Raw genomic sequence first — 22,616 nt, forward strand, 5'->3', positions numbered from 1 at the left:
GTGTATTATCGTTGGAAAGCTCTTTAAATTATCTATTGATTTCAAAAAAAATTATTGTCCTCCGACTAATAGTTTTCGAGCAAATTGGAGACAAACGCAAAATTTGGTAAAATTTTAAAAAATTCATAACTAAAAAACTATTGGGAATTTGGAAATTTTCTTGATGCCAATCGATTCCCCGGATCATTTTGCATAGGTGTGGATCAAAATAGTTCCACTTTTTCGAATAGTTTAGCCAGAAATAAGAAAATAAAAAAAAATAAAAAAAAGTTAACACCCCCCCCTTAAAATTGGTCAATTTTTAAAGTGTTTCTAAATCAAATAAAACCGATTCTATCTTATAGATTTTGATGTGCTCTTTCCGATCTAAAAAAGCGTTTTCTCCTAACTCTTTTAGTTTGGCCGTAATCGGCGTTTGAAAATTGAAAAATTTTTTGCGAGATATCGCCTTCTGTCCTATGCCATTTTGTAGAGTTTTTTATTCCGGTTATCCTCCATTTTTTCGTTTCTCGATAACTCTAATAGTTTCGCCGTAATTGGCGGTTGAAAATTGAAAAAAAGTGAAAATGGAAACTTTTTTTTGCGTTTTTCTCGGAAACTGTAAGACTTTGAGCAACGAACAAAAAACCATCTGATAGCGCTTATTTTTCTCTATTTTTTCGTCCAAACCCGGAGCCGCTCCGGGCAACGGTTCCGGCTACAGAGGCGATCAAAGTTTTTCACTAAAAAAATTCATAAAAAAAAAACTAAAAGTCGTAGAGCAATGCGGTTTGTTCGGTTGAATTCTACGGCTCATTTTACGTAATATATCAATTTTTCACAAGAATAAAAAATTTAAAATTTTTTGCCTAAATTTAGGGTAGCCATTTGTCATGGTGAAAAATTTTCTTCATTAAAAAAATTCATAACTCGAAAACTAAAAGTCGTAGAGCAATGCGGTTTGTTCCATTGAATTCAGCGGCTCATTTTCTGTATTATACCAACTTTTCATGAAATTTAAAATTTTGAATTTTTTTGCTTAAAATTTCCCTGAGTGAAACACTTACCTTCAAAGAGGTGAAAAAAAATTTTTTTTTAAACTCACTCCAGTAAATTTTTATGGACTTCTACATGTCTTAACAACCCACAAAAGTTGTTTTTAGTCCACAAAAAGTCCATATGTTCGATTTTTGGAAGTTTGATTTTTCAATTTTCGTCGCAATTTTTGTCGATTTTGGGTACCCGGAACATTTCTCGAGCAATAGCTCCGGAAATATTAGAGATAACCCCATGAAGTGTATTATCGTTGGAAAGCTCTTTAAATTATCTATTGATTTCAAAAAAAATTATTGTCCTCCGACTAATAGTTTTCGAGCAAATTGGAGACAAACGCAAAATTTGGTAAAATTTTAAAAAATTCATAACTAAAAAACTATTGGGAATTTGGCAATTTTCTTGATGCCAATCGATTCCCCGGATCATTTTGCATAGGTGTGGATCAAAATAGTTCCACTTTTTCGAATAGTTTAGCCAGAAATAAGAACATAAAAAAAAATAAAAAAAAGTTAACACCCCCCCCTTAAAATTGGTCAATTTTTAAAGTGTTTCTAAATCAAATAAAACCGATTCTATCGTATAGATTTTGATGTGCTCTTTCCGATCTAAAAAAGCGTTTTCTCCTAACTCTTTTAGTTTGGCCGTAATCGGCGTTTGAAAATTGAAAAATTTTTTGCGAGATATCGCCTTCTGTCCTATGCCATTTTGTAGAGTTTTTTATTCCGGTTATCCTCCATTTTTTCGTTTCTCGATAACTCTAATAGTTTCGCCGTAATTGGCGGTTGAAAATTGAAAAAAAGTGAAAATGGAAACCTTTTTTTGCGTTTTTCTCGGAAACTGTAAGACTTTGAGCAACGAACAAAAAACCATCTGATAGCGCTTATTTTTCTCTATTTTTTCGTCCAAACCCGGAGCCGCTCCGGGCAACGGTTCCGGCTACAGAGGCGATCAAAGTTTTTCACTAAAAAAATTCATAAAAAAAAAACTAAAAGTCGTAGAGCAATGCGGTTTGTTCGGTTGAATTCTACGGCTCATTTTACGTAATATATCAATTTTTCACAAGAATAAAAAATTTAAAATTTTTTGCCTAAATTTAGGGTAGCCATTTGTCATGGTGAAAAATTTTATTCATTAAAAAAATTCATAACTCGAAAACTAAAAGTCGTAGAGCAATGCGGTTTGTTCCATTGAATTCAGCGGCTCATTTTCTGTATTATACCAACTTTTCATGAAATTTAAAATTTTGAATTTTTTTGCTTAAAATTTCCCTGAGTGGAAACACTTACCTTCAAAGAGGTGAAAAAAATTTTTTTTTTTAAACTCACTCCAGTAAATTTTTATGAACTTCTACATGTCTTAACAACCCACAAAAGTTGTTTTTAGTCCACAAAAAGTCCATATGTTCGATTTTTAAAAGTTTGATTTTTCAATTTTCGTCGCAATTTTTGTCGATTTTGGGTACCCGGAACATTTCTCGAGCAATAGCTCCGGAACTATTAGAGATAACCCCATGAAGTGTATTATCGTTGGAAAGCTCTTTAAATTATCTATTGTTTTCAAAAAAAATTATTGTCCTCCGACTAATAGTTTTCGAGCAAATTGGAGACAAACGCAAAATTTGGTAAAATTTTAAAAAATTCATAACTAAAAAACTATTGGGAATTTGGCAATTTTCTTGATGCCAATCGATTCCCCGGATCATTTTGCATTGGCATGGATCAAAATAGTTCCACTTTTTCGAATAGTTTAGCCGTAAATGAGATAATAAAAAAAATTAAAAAAAGTTAACACCCTTAGAAATCCGAACTATCAAAAATCAAAAATAACCCAATGAAGTGTATTATCGTCGGAAAGCTCTTTAAACTATCTATTTATCTCAGAAATCAAACAACTCATATCAGTTTAAAATACTTTATTATAAAACTTTGTGAATGGAAGCATATACATATATGATAGTCATTTGAATAAAACAGTAAAAAAAATAAAATAAGGGCAAGTAACCCATTAAGTACTTTATAGGCCTTTATAGCAACTCAAGTTATCAGTGTTATCACTCATTGGCTTGAACGTAATTTGCAGGAAATAATCCATATTTGCCTTTGCACAAACCTCTCCACCAACCCTCGTCAATCTAAAAACAAAAAATTAATACTCATTTATCACACAATACAACATTTTTTCTACAACAGGACTTTACGAAAAATAAAAAAAAAATTGAACAAATTTGCTACAGAAAAAAAATAAAAAACAAACCTTCTCAATGTGGGTAATAATATCATCCGGATCGAAGGAAATCTCATCATCAGCCGCCGCTTGATAATCATACAGCGCCACTGCGGAAATCCCCGTATCCACAATTTCATCAGTCGTGTAATAAACCTCCTCTTGTTGTTCATTCGTAACTTGACTAGTGACATTTTCGTAAATTTCTTCCTGTTCTTCATTCACCTCATGATTTTCGCTACTAAACTGAGCCAGCTTGCTCTGATCCAACTGTCCCGGAACAACTCTAACTTCCTCCCGTGTTTCCTGCGCCAAAAACGCCTTCTTCGACTCATCCAAACTCTTCGGAACTCGCACTTCGCCACTTGGTGTCTCCGCTTGACTCGTCTGCGTCAAAAACGCCGTTTTCGACGAGTCCAACACTTTAGGCACTCTTTCTGGTGTAGGCGTACTTTGTGCAGTTTCCTCCATTTTGTTATTAAACATGGCGGCTCTGGCATGAACCGTTTTCTTAGGAGTTGAGATTTTCTCAACTTCTTGCTTCTCCTGCGAACTCTGGACAAAAAATAACACGTCAAAAATAATATACAGGGTGGCGCACCTCAACTTCCATCTTCCGTAACTCGGTTATTAGTAAAGTTGGGCTTATGAAATTTTCTAGACGTTATCTATACGCGCCGAAGTATTTCGGGAAAATATTTTTGATTATACAGAGTGTCCCAAAAAAATTTTTTTCAAAGGCAAACTTTTTTGGAACACTCTGTATAATCAAAAATATTTTCCCGAAATACTTCGGCGCGTATAGATAACGTCTAGAAAATTTCATAAGCCCAACTTTACTAATAACTGAGCTGCGGAAGATGGAAGTTTAGGTTGGGGCACCCTGTATGGTTGAAAAAACTACCATATTTTCAAATTTGGCCCTCAAGTCCTTCGGCTTCGCGTCGCCAATGTCCGGCTTGACTTTGGTGTAATTCGTGCCGACTTTCGCCGGTTCGTCGTTGAAATTGGCAGCGGATTTGTCCACGCGATCGGTTTGGAGTCCGAATTTTCCGCCGAAGCCGATTTTGTGGTCGGTTTGGCTTTCGTGCTTCTGGGGGGCTTCGTGGTGGTCCCAGCCCACGGCCGACTTGTCTTGGCGGTCCGACTGGACGCCGAATTTCCCGCCAAAGCCTTTGACGTAATCTGGAGTGACTAAAGTGTGAATATTGTTGCGAAAATTACGATAAGAAACCTTTCTGCGATTCGTGTTTTTCGATTTTTTCGATGTGATCCCAGCCAACGGCCGACTTGTCTTGGCGGTCCGTTTGGACGCCGAATTTGCCGCCGAAACCGGTGACGTAGTCTTTCTGGGAGGCGTGTTTCTCGATTTTTTCCTTGTGCTCCCAACTAACGGCACTCTAAAATAAAAAAAATCTAATTTTCTAAGTAAAATATTGTAACTGCTAGGTGATAAAATAAAATTTGCTACTATTTTACATGTTATATTAATTTTTTACAAGAAAAAAAAATTTAAAAATTCATAACTCAAAAACTAAAAGCCGTAGAACAAAACAATTTGTTCCAGTGAATTCTGCTGCTCAAATTGCTTAGAATAACAGCCTTATCACAACACCAGCTTACTCGAGAAATTTAAAAAAATATATTTTAAATTTCAAATTGGTGGATGCGCCGGGTTATTCTTTTAAAAAATTCATAACTCAAAAACTGAAAGTCGTAGAGAAATGCGGTTTGTTCCATTGAATTCAGCGGCTCATTTTCTGTATTTTACCAACTTTCAACAAGATCTAAAGTTTTAAAATTTTTTGCTAAAAATTAAGATAGGTATTTCTTATAGTAGAAAATTTTATTCAACAAAAAAATTCATAACTCGAAAACTAAAAGTCGTAGAACAAAACGGTTTGTTCCAGTGAATTCTGCTGCTCAAATTGCTTAGAATACCAGCCTTTTCACAACACTAGCTTACTCGAGAAATTTTTAAAAAATATTTTAATTTTAAAATTGGTGGATGCGCCGGGTTATTCATTAAAAAATTCATAATTCGAAAATTAAAAGTCGTAGAGCAATGCGGTTTGTTCCATTGAATTCAGCCGATCATTTTCTGTATTATACCAACATTTAACGAGATCAAAAGTTTTTAAATTTTTTGTTAAAAATTAAGACAGGTATTACCTATAGCGGAAAATTTTATTCAACAAAAAAAATCATAACTCGAAAACTAAAAGTCGTAGAAGAAAACGGTTTGTTCCAGTGAATTCTGCTGCTCAAATTGCTTAGAATACCAGCCTTTTCACAACACTAGCTCACTCGAGAAATTTTTTAAAAAATATTTTAATTTTAAAATTGTGGATGCGCCGGGTTATTCATTAAAAAATTCGTAACTTAAAAACTAGAAGTCGAAGAGCAATGCGGTTTGTTCCATTGAATTCAGCGGCTCATTTTCTGTATCATACCAACATTTAACGAGATCAAAAGTTTTTAAATTTTTTGTTAAAAATTAAGACAGGTATTACCTATAGCGGAAAATTTTATTCAACAAAAAAAATCATAACTCAAAAACTAAGAGTCGTAGAAGAAAACGGTTTGTTCCAGTGAATTCTGCTGCTCAAATTGCTTAGAATACCAGCCTTTTCACAACACTAGCTTACTCGAGAAATTTTTAAAAAATATTTTAATTTTAAAATTGGTGGATGCGCCGGGTTATTCATTAAAAATTCATAACTCGAAAATTAAAAGTAGTAGAGCAATGCGGTTTGTTCCATTGAATTCAGCGTCTCATTTTCTGTATTATACCAACATTTAACGAGATTAAAAGTTTTTAAATTTTTTGTTAAAAATTAAGACAGGTATTACCTATAGCGGAAAATTTTATTCAACAAAAAAAATCATAACTCGAAAACTAAGAGTCGTAGAAGAAAACGGTTTGTTCCAGTGAATTCTGCTGCTCAAATTGCTTAGAATACCAGCCTTTTCACAACACTAGCTTACTCGAGAAATTTTTTAAAAATATTTTAATTTTAAAATTGGTGGATGCGCCGGGTTATTCATTAAAAATTCGTAACTTAAAAACTAGAAGTCGAAGAGCAATGCGGTTTGTTCCATTGAATTCAGCGGCTCATTTTCTGTATAATACCAACATTTAACGATATCAAAAGTTTTTAAATTTTTTGTTACAAATTAAGACAGGTATTTTTTATGGTGGAAAATTTTATTCAACAAAAAAATTCATAACTCGAAAACTAAAAGCCGTAGAACAAAACGGTTTGTTCCAGTGAATTCTGCTGCTCAAATTGCTTAGAATACCAGCCTTTTCACAACACTAGCTTACTCGAGAAATTTTTTAAAAATATTTTAATTTTAAAATTGGTGGATGCGCCGGGTTATTCATTAAAAATTCGTAACTTAAAAACTAGAAGTCGAAGAGCAATGCGGTTTGTTCCATTGAATTCAGCGGCTCATTTCCTGTATAATACCAACATTTAACGATATCAAAAGTTTTTAAATTTTTTGTTACAAATTAAGACAGGTATTTCTTATGGTGGAAAATTTTATTCAACAAAAAAATTCATAACTCGAAAACTAAGAGTCGTAGAACAATGCGGTTTGTTCCAGTGAATTCTGCTGCTCAAATTGCTTAGAATACCAGCCTTTTCATAACACTAGCTTACTCGAGAAATTTTTTAAAAAACATTTTAATTTTAAAATTGGTGGATGCGCCGGGTTATTCATTAAAAAATTCGTAACTTAAAAACTAGAAGTCGAAGAGCAATGCGGTTTGTTCCATTGAATTCAGCGGCTCATTTTCCGTATTATACTAACATTTAACAAGATCAAAAGTTTTTAAATTTTTTGTTAAAAATTAAGACAGGTATTTCTTATGGTGGAAAATTTTATTCAACAAAAAAATTCATAACTCGAAAACTAAAAGTCGTAAAGCAATGCGGTTTGTTCCATTAAATTCAGCAGCTCATTTTCTATATTAAACTAACTTTCAACGAGATCTGACACTTTGAATTTTTTTGCAAAAAATTAAAAAAGATAGGCAATTTCTATATTGGAAAATTTTATTCAATAAAAAAATTCATAACTCGAAAACTAAAAGTCCTAGAGCAATGCGGTTTGTTCCATTGAATTCAGCGGCTCATTTTCTGTAATATACCAACTTTCAACGAGATTTAAATGCTCAAATTTCCTGAAATACTTACCTTAAAAAAGTAAAAAAAAAATTTTTTTAAACTCACTCCAATAAATTTTTATGGACTTCTACGTGTCTTAACAACCCACAAAAGTTGTTAAAAGTCCACAAAAAGTCCAAATGTTTGATTTTTTGACGTTTGATTTTTTCAATTTTCGTCGCAGTTTTTGTCGATTTTGGGTACCCGGAACATTTCTCGAGCAATAGCTCCGGAACTATTAGAGATAATAGTATTATCGTTGGAAAGCTCTTTAAATTATCTATTGTTTTCAAAAAAAAATATTGTTCTCCGACTAATAGTTTTCGAGCAAATTGGAGACAAATGCAAAATTTGGTAAAATTTAAAAAAATTTATAACTAAAAAACTATTGAGAATTTGGCAATTTTCTTGATGCCAATCGTTTCCCCGGATCATTTTACATAGGTATGGATAAAAGTAGTTCCACTTTTTTGAATAGTTTAGCCGTAATTATAAATTACATAAAATAAATTTTAGTCTACCGTAGTATTTTTTTGAATTAAATTTTTTATTAAAATACGTAAATACAAGAAATTTAATGATACGTCTTGCTATCTTTCCCGGCAATCCAATCCTCCACCTCCTTCACACTCCTCGGCACTTTGGTCAAACTAACAGCCCCATTTTTCGTAATCAGAACATTATCCTCAATCCTAACCCCTCCAAATCCCCGAAACCGCTTAATAACATCCGCCACCAGAAACCTAGACAGTGCCGCACTCTCCAACGCCTCATCCAGCAAAACATCGATAAAATAACACCCCGGTTCCACCGTGATCACCATCCTCTCCTTCAGCTCCCTCGTCGTCCTCAACATCGCCGCCCCCTTCAAATCCGACCGCTTCGCCCCAATGAACCCCCCGACGTCGTGCACATCCAGCCCCAGCAGGTGCCCCAGCCCGTGCGGCTGGAACACGCCCCCCAGCCCCGCCGCCACCATCGCCTCCACGTCCCCCTTCAGCAGCCCCCCCTTCTTCAGCTCCCCCAGCAGGACGCGGTGCGCCAGCGTGTGCATCTCCAGCCAGGAAACCCCCGGCTTCAGCGACTTGAAAACGGTCGTATTGGTCAGAAGCACCGCCTCGTAGATGAGTTTCTGGCTCGGGGAGAACTTGCCATTGGCCGGGAACGTGCACGTGATGTCCGCGCAGTAGCCGAAGTAGTTGGCCCCCATGTCGAAGAGGCACAAGTCCCCGGGCTCGATCATCTTGTTGTTGGGGGCGGCGGCGTGCCCGTAGTGCAGGATGGCCCCGTTGGCCCCCGAGGCGCAGATGCACGTGTAGGAGGTGTGCCGGCAGCCCCCCGTGGCGTAGCAATAGTGCAGGAACTCCGCCTCGCATTGGTACTCCGTCTTGCCGGGCTTGGCGAAGCGCATCACCTTCCGGTGCGCCTCCGAGGAGATGTCGCTCACGTAGCGCATGACATCGAGCTCGAAGTCGGTCTTGTACACGCGCAAGTTGGCGATTTCGTTGTACAAGACCGTGTTGTTCACCCGGAACTTGTCGATTCCCTCGAAGTGCGCCTCCCGGGACAGCAGGTTGCTGTCGCTGTTAACCCCCTTGAGGGTGAGCAAGACACTGGGGTTTAGATTCCGGAGGATGGAGGCGATGTTGTCCTTATGATGCACGTTGGGGATTTGGTACTTCCTGCTGATGTCCTCCAGAGAGGGCAGAGGCCCGCGCCAGATGAGATAGGACGTGGGGAAGCGGGGAACGAACAGGAAGGTTTTCTTGGTGGCGATGTCGATGGCGCCGAAACAGCCGGGTTCGGTGACTCCGAACGTCCACAAGAAGTTGGATTCCTGCCGGAAGACGGAGTAGGTGATGTCCGTGTCGTAGAAGGGGATTTCGTCGCCGCCCTGCAGGAGGATCACGGGCTTGCCGGGATCTTTGGCGTGGATTTGCTCGATTAGGCGTTTGCGGTTTTCGGCGTAGAGTTCGACGGGTATTTCGTAGGTGCCGGGACCGTTCCATAATCGGCCGGGTTTTGAGGCGTCCCAGACTTTTGTGTCTATTTTTTTGAGGCTGTATTGTTCCGAGTCATCTCGGTATGGCTTGTGTGGGCCCGAAATTTTTGAAAATTGATTTTTAGAGGTTTGAGGTTAGTTTTGACGGTGACAGGGGAGTGTCTAAGTGACAGGCGGGGCGACTAGATTTTTGAAATTTTTTTAAAATATTTTCGTTCAAAAATTATGTAAGGATTCAACTCAGAGTTTGAAGTTATACGTTCATCTCTTTTTCTCCCAAAACAAAAAGTACGTTTACAATAAGACGCCTTTACGCCTTTCTGAATGTATGGAATCGATTGAGAAGAACAGATATTTTTCAGAACTTGGTTGGCAGTATGAGAAGAAGAATGCAGGAATGCATAGATAATAATGGCTATTATACCAAATATTAAACTTTGTATAAATAAATATTTATTCTTGATTTGTTTAGATTTTTTTTCTATACAAATTTAGCTCTGGAATTTTTTTAAATTGTTTTTTGACAGAACCAAATAAAATTTTTGTTATTAATATTCATTAAATGACACGTCAAAAGGAATAATCCTTTTTTATGCACTATTTTCAATATGCCTTTAGTGGCAATCAAATTTAAATTCGAGATTAATTTTGTTTCACAAAGCGATTTAAATGACAATTATTAAGTGGAACAAAAATAATTAGTGGTGACTTTAAGGGCCGGTTTACTGAACGTTTAAAAGACCTGATATGAGCAGGTTTAATTCAAGGTTAACTTGACGTTTATCAATACAAAAAATGGCAACTTAATTCGAATGAGCTTTATCCTGAATTAAATTTTAATTCATTGTTAAGTTAATTCGCGACTAAAAAATGAATCAGATGGCTTCAATTTGATAACGTGATCAGTTAATCAGATGTTTGATTGTAATTAATTAATTTATAATTTATTTGCACTATTCTCAAATATGCCTTTAGAGGCAATCAAATTTAAAATTCAAAATTAATTTTGTTTCACAATGCGAATTAAATGGCAATTGAAATTGGAATTAAAAATAGCGGTGACTTCAATTACTAAAATCATTATAAAGTCAAATCAAATTTTAAGCAGTTGAAAAGTAAAATTATTTCGTGTTTGGAAGTTCACGACGAAATGATTTATTGCCACAGATGGTTGCGGTCTAAGTACCTACCGATCCCTCAGCCGGGGTTTATTGGCATGACATTTTCAAATCACCGTGCTGTACGTCATGCCTTTTGCCGCATTATTTTCTTATTTCTGTCAGTTTTTTGCTCCGCTTTACGTTTATACGTCCATGTGTTCTCTCAATCTCTTATTTTTGCTCACGTTTTGTTTCCTTACCTTTTCTACACTTTTTTTTCATAGAAAAATTGTTGCCGTGATCCGGGTTCGAACCCGCGACCTCCACCGTCGTAAGTGGCGCTTATACCACTGGGCCACCGGGCCCCAGGTACTGACCGTGTTTTGTAGATATTTTAACACAAACTTTTTAAATAAATCAACATTACAAACTATATAATTGCAATAATTCACGTAAAACGCAAATACATTCAGTTCAAAAGTCGGCGAATTAGCTTTGAGAAAACATTTTCTTCCACTTTTTTTCAATTTAATTTTCAAATTTTTCACCAGATTTTATCTGGATACCGGGTGTTTTTACCTTTTTTTGTGACTTTCCGTATTTTTCAAAACGCTGCGAATACGGTTAAAGATACAAGAAAAATGTTTAGAACAAATTTGTAGAGAATTAAATTTCCTGAAAAAAAGTCAGCGAGACCATATCTTTATCTTCAACGGTTTAGGCCCTAAAAACGTTCAAAGATGCTTAAGCGACTGATTTTGCTGGTGGTCAAGTATGGAAAAGTGAATTTATACCCAAACCGGTGAAGATAGAAATATGGTGTCACGGACTTTTTTGTAGCAAATTTAATTCTCTACAACTTTGTTCCTTACACTTTTGTTGTATCTTCAACCGTATTCGCAGCGTTTTAATAAATAGGCGACGGTGCCCAAAAAATTATCGCTTAGAATTATTGCGTTTTTTTTGGCAAACGCAGCGAATACGGTTGAAGATACAAAAAAGTGAAAGAGGCGAGGTTGTAGAGAATTAAATTCTCTACAAAAAAGTCCGCGACACGATATGTCTATCTTCAACGGTTTAGGTATAAATTAATTTTCCAATACTTGACCACCGGCAAAATGGAGGAAATCCGACACTTGAGCGTCTTTGAATGACTTTGGGGCCTAAATGGTTGAAGATAAGGATATGGTCTCGCGGACTTTTTTAAAGGAAATTTAATTCTCTACAACTTTCCTCTGAACATTTTTCTTGTATCTGTAACCGTATTCGCAGCGTTTTGAAAAATATGGGGCAGAGTGCAAATTGGTAAAACTTTGAAATTTTTTTAAATATAGTTTAAGATATAATTTTTGCACTATTTTCATCTCCGATTATTGAGAATTTGATGCTCTATCTGCCTGTATTTTTTTTATTCAACTTGTGCTAACCGTTATTTAATTACAACAATTTTTATAAATTGATTGCTCTGAAAACAGACGGTAATGGAACAAGTGCGCCTCTGGCGACATTAACGGAACTATAGAGGACGGGACTTTTTATTTGTACGTCGTTTCATCCTTAGTTTTAGATATCCGTAGGCTGGCCTTAAATTTCGCAATCATTACTACAAGCTGTTTCAAAACGTTGCATTTTCTTTATATTTATTTATTTATTTATTTGTAAAAAATCTAGTTGTTTAAATGCTCGTTCTCGATAACAATGCTTGACCTTATAGCATTTTTCTTAAAATTTTAAATAACTAATAATAATAATAACGCGACAAAATAAATACGAAACAATTGTAAACAAATAATTCAATAATTGAATTAATTGAATAATTAAACTGTGATCATGATCATAATTCAGCGTAAGATTGTTTTCGTAATTTGAGATAAGAGCACGATTGTCCTTATCAGCGTGTGAAAAGCAAAAAAATATTGCTACTTGTACATTTGTGACTAAACTTGACAAATAAAAACCAATCAGACTAACCTTATCTACCCTATCGGCCTGTATCCCGAACTTGCCCCCAAAGCCCGCACTGTAGTCCTTCTGTGAGGCATGTTTCTCGACTTTCGCGACATACTCATGCCCCACGGCCGACTGATCCATCCTGTCTTTCTCAATCCCGAACTTGCCCCCGTACCCAAAAGCGGGATTACTGGCCCCTTCCTCCAACTGTTTCTTCTTCTTCAGCGCGTCCGCCTCCTCCGTCTCCTTCCTCAACTGACTCATACTAAGGCAAACACATGAGACAAGCGAACCAAAACCAAAAACCCCATTACTCTATAGCCCCAGCTGTCCTCCCAGACCCCGCAATGGTGGCAGAGCCCCATCGCTGCTCCTGCTCATTCACGTCATTGACGAAATCCGGGTCTGTCTCCCACTCGTCATCCTCGGTGGGCTGGTCGTTTAAATTAATTTGCTGACCTGCCGCCGCTTTCCACATTTTTTAGGTTAAGTTTTCAAAAAAAACACCAATTAGGCAACACAAACGGAACGAAAAAACTAAGTAATTAGAATTGTGGCAATTTTGTGATAACTGTTATCAACAAAGGCAACACCCGGCCCCCAGTGACACAGACAACTTCGGGACGTTTAACCGAAATTTACGACACTTTCAAACTACCAAACTAATTTTATCAATTAATCAATAATTATATAGGCACTGGAACCACTTCATTTCCCTAAAAAATGTATCATTCGGTTGTTTGTAACAGTACACAACAATTTGCTTTTTTTCAATGATAATAATTCAAACGGTTGGTTAAAAAATCGGGTCAATTGACCTACTCCACTTGTCAAAACGTAAGTAACCTCCAAAAACGTGCGTTTGATTTAAATGTTCCACAAAACCGTCCCCTCTAAACGCCTGCGATTCCCACAACTGGTGCTACTTTCGCGTAATTAGGGCCACAATCCCTTCGTTAAATCCACTTTAATCGACTTTCGTGGCTCCAAAAGCATGACAACTGTCCCTAACCTCAAACCACCAGCTCAAGTAGCTGGGTTAACAACTTTGGACAAGAATTTGTTCAAGAAAAACATAACCGTCCCGTGTCTCATCCTTAAGAACGTGAAAATCTCATCAGTCTTGCCATTCGTGAAAAATTACTTGTTAAAAATTGAGAATTTTAAGCCGGTTTGTAACGTAACCACGGGGGAATCCCACGTTTACTTCAACCCGGAAATAATAGGGGCTTTTAGTGACTTGCCGCCAGAAACGCAAAAATTGCTAAACGACCTGTGCGTGCAACTCGAATTAAAGCCGTTGACTTTAAACTACGAGAATTTTTCGATTGAGGGCGTTTTTCGCGCCGTGCTTCCCCCGAATGTCGAGGGGATGTCGAGTTTTACTAAAGTGGGGCACATTGTGCACGTTAACCTGCGCGAACACCTCGTTCCGTTTAAAGACATAATTGGGCAAGTGTTGTTTGATAAAGTGCCCAATTGTCGGACTGTGGTCAATAAAGTGGGGAGTATTGATAACACGTATCGGAATTTCCAGATGGAGGTTTTAAGGGGCGAAAACGACACGCAAACGCACGTTAGGGAAAATAAATGTGTGTTTGAGTTTGATTTTGCGAAAGTGTACTGGAATTCTAGACTCTGCACTGAACACGAAAGAATTGTCAATATGATAGAGAGTGGTGATGTTGTGTTTGATGTTTTCGCGGGGGTTGGGCCGTTTTCCGTGCCTTTGGCTAGGAAAAAGTGCCAGGTTTTTGCCAATGATCTCAATCCCGAGTCCTTTAAATGGCTAAATCACAACTTTAAAATAAACAAAGTTGGGGAAAATTACTTTAAGAGTTATAATAAGGACGGGCGGGAGTTTATCTTGGGCGAGGTTAAGGAGTTGTTGCCGAAATTTTCGGCCAAAAATGTTTTTATTCTGATGAATCTTCCGGCACTGGCCGTTGATTTTTTAACAACTTTTGTTGATTTATTCTCAAATGATGAGTTACCAGAATTTGGGAAACACCCAGTTGTCGTAGTTTATTGCTTTGCCAAAGGCGAGGATTTCATAAACATTGCCAAAAAATCACTTTGTGAAAAAATCGGTCGGAATGTTGAAGAAAAAATTACCGATGTGTTTCGTGTGCGCACCGTCAGCTCGCTCAAAGAAATGATGAGGATCACGTTCAAGTTAGACCGCGAAATTTTGGTCAAAAATTACGTACGGAAACGAAAAAATTCCTGCGTTGGCGTTGAATCCAAAAAACGTAATACAAACAATTGAATGATTTTTTATTAATTGTTTTTTCTAGTCTGTGATGGGGAAAAACAAGAAGAAGCTCAATAGTGTGTTCAAGGTCGCCGGGGCCAAAAGCTTGAAGCTCAAGGCCAAGGCGAAAGCTGTCAAAAGTGAGCTCAAACAGGTGGGTGAAAAATTATTTTTGTGAGGAAATAGAAAGAGGGTTGTTTCCAGATTAATAATAAAAATAAGGCCAAGATAACGGAAATTGATAAGGAACTCGTCAACTTGCAGGAAAAAGTCCGAAATTCGACCGGTGACCAGAAGAAAGAAACTAAAAATAAAACCAAATTACCGTCACGTCAGAATGTGACGAAGGAGGTTGGTGAAAAGTCGCAAGACACTTTGAAGCAATTGAATGCCATGCAGTTGTAGATCATAAAATAAATCGTTTATTACGTTAGTGTGTTTTATTTTTTATTTTTTAATTGCGGCAAAACTATTTGGAAATCTCGAACTATTTTGGCTTAAACCTATGTGAAAATGAGCCGCTGAATTCAATGGAACAAACCGCATTGCTCTACGACTTTTAGTTTTCGAATTATGAATTTTTTTGTTGAATAAAATTTCCCACTATAAGAAATACTTATCTTAATTTTTTGCAAAAAATTATAAAACTTTAGATCTCGTTAAATGTTGCTATAATACAGAAAATGAGCCGCTGAATTCAATGGAACAAACCGCATTTCTCTACGACTTTTAGTTTTTGAGTTATGAATTTTTTCATGAATAACCCGGCGCATCCACCAATTTTAAAATTAACATATTTTTTAAAAAATTTCTCGAGTAAGCTAGTGTTGTGAAAAGGTTGGTATTCTAAGCAATTTGAGCAGCAGAATTCACTGGAACAAACCGTTTTGTTCTACGACTCTTAGTTTTCTAGTTATGAATTTTTTTGTTGAATAAAATTTTCCACCATAAGAAACACCTGTCTTAATTTTTAACAAAAAATTTTAAAACCTTAGATCTCGTTAAATGTTGGTATAATACAGAAAATGAGCTGCTGAATTCAATAGAATAACCCGCATTGCTCTACGATTTTTAGTTTTCGAGTTATGAATTTTTTTGTTGAATAAAATTTTCCACTATAAGAAATACCTATCTTAATTTTTAGCAAAAAATTTTAAAACCTTAGATCTCGTTAAATGTTGGTATAATACAGAAAATGAGCTGCTGAATTCAATAGAATAACCCGCATTGCTCTACGATTTTTAGTTTTCGAGTTATGAATTTTTTTGTTGAATAAAATTTTCCACCATAAGAAATACCTGTCTTAATTTTTAACAAAAAATTTAAAAACCTTTGATCTTGTTAAATGTTGGTATAATACACAAAATGAGCCGGTGAATTCAATGGAACAAACCGCATTGCTCTTCGACTTCTAGTTTTTAAGTTACGAATTTTTAATGAATAACCCGGCGCATCCACCAATTTTAAAATTAAAATATTTTTTAAAAAATTTCTCGAGTAAGCTAGTGTTGTGAAAAGGCTGGTATTCTAAGCAATTTGAGCAGCAGAATTCACTGGAACAAACCGTTTTGTTCTACGACTCTTAGTTTTCGAGTTATGAATTTTTTTGTTGAATAAAATTTTCCACTATAAGAAATACTTATCTTAATTTTTAGCAAAAAATTGTAAAACTCTAGATCTCGTTAAATGTTGGTATAATACAGAAAATGAGCTGCTGAATTCAGTGGAACAAACCGCATTTCTCTACGACTTTTAGTTTATGAGTTATGAATTTTTTAATGAATAACCCGGCGCATCCAAAAATTTTAAAAATAAAATATTTTTTAAAAAATTTCTCGAGTAAGCTAGTGTTGTGAAAAGGCTGGTATTCTAAGCAATTTGAGCAGCAGAATTCACTGGAACAAACCGTTTTCTTTTACGGCTTTTAGTTTTCGAGTTATGATTTTTTTTGTTGAATAAAATTTTCCGCTATAGGTAATACCTGTCTTAATTTTTAACAAAAAATTTTAAAACTTTAGATCTCGTTAAATGTTGGTATAATACAGAAAATGAGCCGCTGAATTCAATGGAACAAACCGCATTGCTCTACGACTTTTAGTTTTCGAGTTATGAATTTTTTAATGAATAACCCGGCGCATCCACCAATTTTAAAATTAAAATATTTTTTAAAAAATTTTTAGAGTAAGCTAGTGTTGTGAAAAGGCTAGTATTCTAAGCAATTTGACCAGCAGAATTCACTGCAACAAACGGTTTTGCTCTACGACTTTTAGTTTTTGAGTTATGAATTTTTTAATGAATAACCCGGCGCATCCAAAAATTTTAAAAATAAAATATTTTTTAAAAAATTTCTCGAGTAAGCTAGTGTTGTGAAAAGGCTGGTATTCTAAGCAATTTGAGCAGCAGAATTCACTGGAACAAACCGTTTTCTTCTACGGCTTTTAGTTTTCGAGTTATGATTTTTTTTGTTGAATAAAATTTTCCGCTATAGGTAATACCTGTCTTAATTTTTAACAAAAAATTTTAAAACTTTAGATCTCGTTAAATGTTGGTATAATACAGAAAATGAGCCGCTGAATTCAACAGAACAAACCGCATTGCTCTACGACTTTTAGTTTTCGAGTTATGAATTTTTTAATGAATAACCCGGCGCATCCACCAATTTTAAAATTAAAATATTTTTTAAAAAATTTCTCGAGTAAGCTAGTGTTGTGAAAAGGCTGGTATTCTAAGCAATTTGAGCAGCAGAATTCACTGGAACAAACCGTTTTCTTCTACGGCTTTTAGTTTTCGAGTTATGATTTTTTTTGTTGAATAAAATTTTCCGCTATAGGTAATACCTGTCTTAATTTTTAACAAAAAATTTTAAAACTTTAGATCTCGTTAAATGTTGGTATAATACAGAAAATGAGCCGCTGAATTCAACAGAACAAACCGCATTGCTCTACGACTTTTAGTTTTCGAGTTATGAATTTTTTAATGAATAACCCGGCGCATCCACCAATTTTAAAATTAAAATATTTTTTAAAAAATTTCTCGAGTAAGCTAGTGTTGTGAAAAGGCTGGTATTCTAAGCAATTTGAGCAGCAGAATTCACTGGAACAAACCGTTTTGCTCTACGACTTTTAGTTTTCGAGTTATGAATTTTTTAACAGTGAAGTGTAAGTGCAAACAACAGTTTTGAACAGGAAATAAAAAAAAATCGTTTTTATAAAAATATTTATTAATGACAACGTACAGCGTCACTTTTTACAAATTCGAGTCCACAAGAATTACACTCTAATTTTACAACTTGTAACAGACAATTCCTGCAATAATAATGCTGGCAGGGAATTTTGTATAAAAACTGGCAACACCGACAACTACAACACTCTTTCTCCCCCCCGTACTTGGCCCTCTTATTATCGGCCCTCAAATTTTGCCCCCCTAGCGCCCTTTTTAGCCCAAAAAACGCCGGATTTGTCGAATTCTGCATCAAAAACATATCAATTCTGCTTTTGAGCGCAACATTGATCACCGGTTTGCGCGTTTCGGTGAATTTAAGTCCTGTGAAGGGATCGCAAGGTTTACGACCGAACGATTTTTCACTCTCTATGTGTTTGTCAAGCGTGTCTCTATCCACAGTTTTGCCACTTGGTAGAGTCATGGGAATTGCCATAATTTCGCAAGTTAAGTCATCAACAAAATCCTGGGGGATTTTTAACCCCTCTTGTCCTCCCCCCGTTTGGGGCGCTTCCGGGGAACCCCCCATAATCCTCCCAATTGTCTCGACAGTCACTTTGGAGCAACTCCCCGAAGGGGCGCCGAACACCTTAATCGCCCCCAAGCAGGGCACGCTGCGATCGGTGCGAAAAATCACAACTTTGAGGCAGGTGGTGTCGCCCCAAAGGCGCCTCTGATCACTTTTAAAATAACGCAGTTCTTTATCGGGAGTGTGACAAGGGGGCGGTTTAGATTTATTATAAGTTTTGCTATCACAGACGGTTAAACCCGACTTGTCAAAGACCGCTCTGGCGATTGAAGTAAAGGGAGTAGTGGAGTTTTTTGCAAAAAGTTCGATTCCTGTACACTTTTGGCGCCCAACACTTGTCTCAAGTGCAATGAACGAGACACTAATGGGGCACAAAAACTCGAATTCTAGGGCTACAGGGGGGCGCGTTACAGTGTAAGCTAGGAAACCGCGGGCTCGGACAGCCCCGTTTTCGCTGATTAGGTTGGAGGCTTCGTAATTGTCGGTGGCGGGGGCGCTGCTGGACACTTTGGGGCTCAGTTTGGGGTCCAGGAAGTTGTACATACTAAACTAAGCGCGAAAATATCACCGTGGACTTTAAATTTGTGTAAATTAAATTAACTTGGTTGTGAAAGTTGGGTTAAGTTGCTTTTGGGATAACTCCCATTAGCTCAAATTTTTTTTTTTTGATTAAAAAATAATTTAAGGATCAGTAGGGGCAGTTAAATAAAATCAGTTTATTTATTTATTTTAAAACAACACATGTTTAAAGTAATTAATTAATTGCAGGTAAAGTTATTTATTTGATCAAATCTCATAATCCAAAAAAAAATTGTAATTTAGACCGTTGGGGGCACCACTGAGCCCAAATTTGAAAATTCCAAAAAATTCAATAAAAAAGTAAAAGTAATAATAAGTAAGTAATAAGTAATAACACGTGGTAGTAATAAGTAATAAAACAAGTAAGTTTGGGAGGGAGCCCGGGGTTGTCCCCGTGAAATAAAGGCGGGACATTCGAATAATACTCATATATTTCGTTCTAAATGTTTAATAATAACTACAGTAAAGTGTAATAAAGTCTCGAAAGCGTCGCATTTTATCGTCGGCCACTGAAAATAGTTGCTCCTGGTTCTAGTTCGTTGTTGTTGTCACAAGATGCCAACTGTCGGACTTGGTTCTGAAAATCCCCGAAAAAATTTTTTTCTTATTAATAATAGAAGAACAAAAGTTTGCCCACTATTATTGTTTCTCATTGATAAAAACTTACCATAAGCAGGTGACACACAGCAGACGCCGTCTTCAAAGTGTTATGCAAATCCGTATTTTCGGTCCTTTTGCCCGGATTCCAGTCACGAGAGAAAGTGACTTGGGCTTGAGTCCCAGTGAACATCCATGCCATGAGAACTAGCACCGCCACAAGTGCAAAAATTCTAAACAAATCAAATAAATTTAAAAGTTGGTACAAGTCGGGGATTTACCTGAATTTGAGCGCCATTTCGTCCCGACGTTCGAAGATTGTGTGATGTTCAGAGGCGGACTAGCAACTTTATATAGCCAGGTTTGGGCCACTGGGGATTACTGTTAAAACTTTTTGTGGCATTTGCATTTTATGCATAGAGAAAAGAAACGTCTTTGATTTGCTTTGACCGGTGTTATGCTGTAAGGCAACGAAATGAAGCGGGATTTTCCGCCATATTTTCATTATTTATTAAATACACACTATTACAGTGCGCACTTACACCAATAATAATGTTTAATTCCTTTCTATGTAACTCCGAAATTCCGCCTTTGAACACATGTCTGAGCTTTTTTCTTACATAACTGTATGAGGATTTAAATGCTCAAAGAGCTCAAATCGTTTGATGCGAGAAAATCCCTGGACCATTCACAAATATTTGTTTTCGGTGTCGTTTCTTTTGAGCAGCAACAGGTGTGCGAAGTGAAAATAGTGATTTTAAACATTATTTTTCATATTCATCAGAGTTTTATTTTAAAACTTTTATGCATAAATTATACTAATTCACCTTTGAAATTGAATATTTTTTGATGGTTTGAAATGTTATTAAAATGCAAATTGAGTTTTATTTCATTTCTGACAGTTTCCGGCTTTTTGTAATAAAACTTTTGGATTATGTGTCAATTATTAGATTAATACGTAACATATTAATGGTTTCCAGCGCCTTTTTCAGCTCAGAATAAATTTTTTTCGATGATAATTTAAAAAACACCTGTGTAAACATACAAGGTGACTTCAGGGTTTGGTTTTTGTCGATTGAGGTGCTCAGTGTGAAAACTGACCACGATATGGAATAAATAAAGTCTCATAAAACATAGAAATTTATTAATAAAAATATTACAAAAGTAAACTGGAATATTGCATAAGTATAAAGTATAAAATTAAATATAGAAATAAACTAATCAAAGGCGGCCGTGCCGTCTGAAAAAATAAAATAAACACTTTAAAAATTCAAATTCTCGCAACCTTACTCAAAAGAACAGTTATCTCATTATAACAGTTCTTATCAGCAGAATCGTCGCCACCTTGTTCCTGTTTTTTCAAAATTTCATTAGCCAGCATATCTTGACACATCTTGAGGGCTTGTAAATAATTCTTCTTGCCAGGAATATGAATCTATCACACAAAATAAATAAAAAAATTAAGTACAATACACAAAAGGACTAACATTTAACGCAAATATTTTATTATCGGAGCTCCCCTGTGGCACAACCCTTCGCTCATCATTCCCCAACTTCCTCTTCTTCCTCCTTGGAGGCACAGCACTCTCCATGTCCTTCTCCTCCTTGTCCTTGTCACGCTTCGGACACGAACACACCCTCACCCCCACCAACCTCCTCCCGAACACCTCCCCCCTGGCGACACACACAAATACAAAGTGTGTTGGAATGATTTGCATCTAGTTAACTTTGAAACTGGTTTACATGTAAAACAATTTATTATCAAAATTTATTTCCTGCGCCATTTCAGATGTTCACAGGTGACTAGATGGCAATCATTATAGCACACTTTGTACAACTGACAATATTTTTCTAACGAATCAAAAATTTGTAAAAATTGTTTTTTTGAGTTATTACAAATTAAACCACCCTCAGGATTCTTACTTATTATCCTCCAGGGTGAAAACGACATCAATCGGCCGCCGATTCATCCCCAAAGGGCAGGAGTTTTTGCACACAAACTGGAAAAACTCCTTGACCACGTCCTCCCCCACCTGGGGGTGGGCCAAAGGCAGGACGATGTTGAGTCTTGCCCCTGTGTTTTTATCGCCAAAGTATAGGGCGCTGTCGTTGCTGCACCTAATAATGTGCTGGAAAATGTGGGGGGCGACGCCTTTGTTGGACTGGTCTTGGGGGTGGCGGTGGCCGACGCAGCGGTGCACCAGGTCTTGGAAGTGCTGCGTTTGGCAGAACACGGGGGTGGCGCGGATGTAGAGGGGCAGGTTCTGGGGGCGGTTTTGCACGGAGAAGGCCACGGGGAATTTCACGTTGATGCCGATGAATATTTTGTTCAGTTTTTCCGAATACTAGTGATTTTTTTAAGATTAGGGAATTTTTTTTTGGGGTTGTTTACCTCCCAGGGCGATTTTTGCTCGTTGGGGCTGATCAGGACTGAGAAATTAAAAGGGCCTGGGTATTCCTCAGTGCCTAGGTTTGTGGGCTGGTCGGGGGGGAAAATTGATTCAGTGTAATTGGCTTCATTAGAGTATTTTTCTTCTTCCTAAAAAATATTCCACTCAAGTTCTATAATCATTATTTTGCACCGAAATTTTTTTAACAAGGAGTTAATGCAATTAATAGCTTTTTGAGTAAAATTAAAACTTACTCCGTCGTCATTTACTAAATGGACGTTGTTTTCGTGCATTATTCTTCCCCTAAAATAAAACCACAAAGTAAATAATCGGCGAAATCAAGCAATAAATTTTACACATCGTCCTTGAGTCCATGATCTTCCAAAAATTTATCAACATCAGGAATGATGTCCGAAAATTGACTTTGTTGGCTCATGATTTAAATAATAAAAATCCACGATTTGAATCAATTGTTTTTAAATCTAGTAGGCATCGAAAACAAATTTTAGGTTAAGTTGGCCGTTACACAATCAGGTCACGTGACTGAAGCACGGTAAAGTAGG

At 36.5% G+C, this 22,616-nt stretch overlaps 6 protein-coding genes across 7 annotated transcripts; 1 reads left to right on the forward strand and 5 right to left on the reverse strand.

Annotated features, from left to right (window-relative positions):
* Window positions 1-2,932: 2,932 nt before the first annotated feature.
* Window positions 2,933-13,134, reverse strand: Cortactin (cortactin). The gene is made up of 6 exons (XM_064357829.1): window positions 12,800-13,134; window positions 12,507-12,750; window positions 4,493-4,658; window positions 4,163-4,443; window positions 3,289-3,813; window positions 2,933-3,166 (listed from the first exon to the last, which is right to left on the reverse strand). The coding sequence occupies exons 1-6, from the start codon at window positions 12,961-12,963 to the stop codon at window positions 3,086-3,088; spliced, it is 1,461 nt and encodes a 486-aa protein (XP_064213899.1). The 5' UTR covers window positions 12,964-13,134; the 3' UTR covers window positions 2,933-3,085.
* On the reverse strand, window positions 7,960-9,570 carry LOC135266741 (xaa-Pro dipeptidase-like; the record flags this gene model as incomplete). Its single annotated transcript, XM_064357977.1, has 1 exon — window positions 7,960-9,570. A coding segment is annotated over one exon (1,563 nt), but the record flags the coding sequence as incomplete, so codon positions are not given.
* A 194-nt stretch (window positions 13,135-13,328) lies between the features above and the next one.
* Window positions 13,329-15,172, forward strand: LOC657150 (uncharacterized protein). Of its 2 annotated transcripts, XR_001575652.2 has the most exons (3): window positions 13,329-14,737; window positions 14,783-14,893; window positions 14,944-15,172. XR_001575652.2 is itself a non-coding variant. In XM_015984507.2 (2 exons), the coding sequence occupies exons 1-2, from the start codon at window positions 13,480-13,482 to the stop codon at window positions 14,815-14,817; spliced, it is 1,293 nt and encodes a 430-aa protein (XP_015839993.1). In that variant the 5' UTR covers window positions 13,329-13,479; the 3' UTR covers window positions 14,818-14,894. The 2 variants fall into 2 exon arrangements, 1 of the variants encoding a protein (XP_015839993.1); XM_015984507.2 differs by lacking the exon at window positions 14,944-15,172 and having other exon boundaries at window positions 14,783-14,894.
* Window positions 15,173-17,959: 2,787 nt separating this feature from the next.
* On the reverse strand, window positions 17,960-19,036 carry Ubox5 (U-box domain containing 5). The gene has a single exon (NM_001166026.1). The coding sequence runs from the start codon at window positions 19,028-19,030 to the stop codon at window positions 17,960-17,962; it is 1,071 nt and encodes a 356-aa protein (NP_001159498.1). The 5' UTR covers window positions 19,031-19,036.
* Window positions 19,037-19,562: 526 nt separating this feature from the next.
* Window positions 19,563-19,961, reverse strand: Acp (AKH/corazonin-related peptide). Its single transcript, NM_001166025.2, is given in 3 exon segments — window positions 19,563-19,643; window positions 19,734-19,896; window positions 19,945-19,961. Coding segments are annotated over 3 exon segments (261 nt in total).
* An 829-nt stretch (window positions 19,962-20,790) lies between these two features.
* LOC657307 (cellular tumor antigen p53) lies at window positions 20,791-22,612 on the reverse strand. The gene is made up of 7 exons (XM_963774.4): window positions 22,410-22,612; window positions 22,308-22,356; window positions 22,056-22,202; window positions 21,587-22,008; window positions 21,151-21,337; window positions 20,954-21,098; window positions 20,791-20,903 (listed from the first exon to the last, which is right to left on the reverse strand). Exons 1-7 carry the CDS (start codon window positions 22,487-22,489, stop codon window positions 20,881-20,883), a joined length of 1,053 nt encoding a protein of 350 aa, XP_968867.1. The 5' UTR covers window positions 22,490-22,612; the 3' UTR covers window positions 20,791-20,880.
* Window positions 22,613-22,616: the final 4 nt, after the last annotated feature.

The sequence above is a fragment of the Tribolium castaneum genome, chromosome 7 (genome assembly GCF_031307605.1).
Source record: "Tribolium castaneum strain GA2 chromosome 7, icTriCast1.1, whole genome shotgun sequence".
NCBI classification, from domain to species: domain Eukaryota; kingdom Metazoa; phylum Arthropoda; class Insecta; order Coleoptera; family Tenebrionidae; genus Tribolium; species Tribolium castaneum.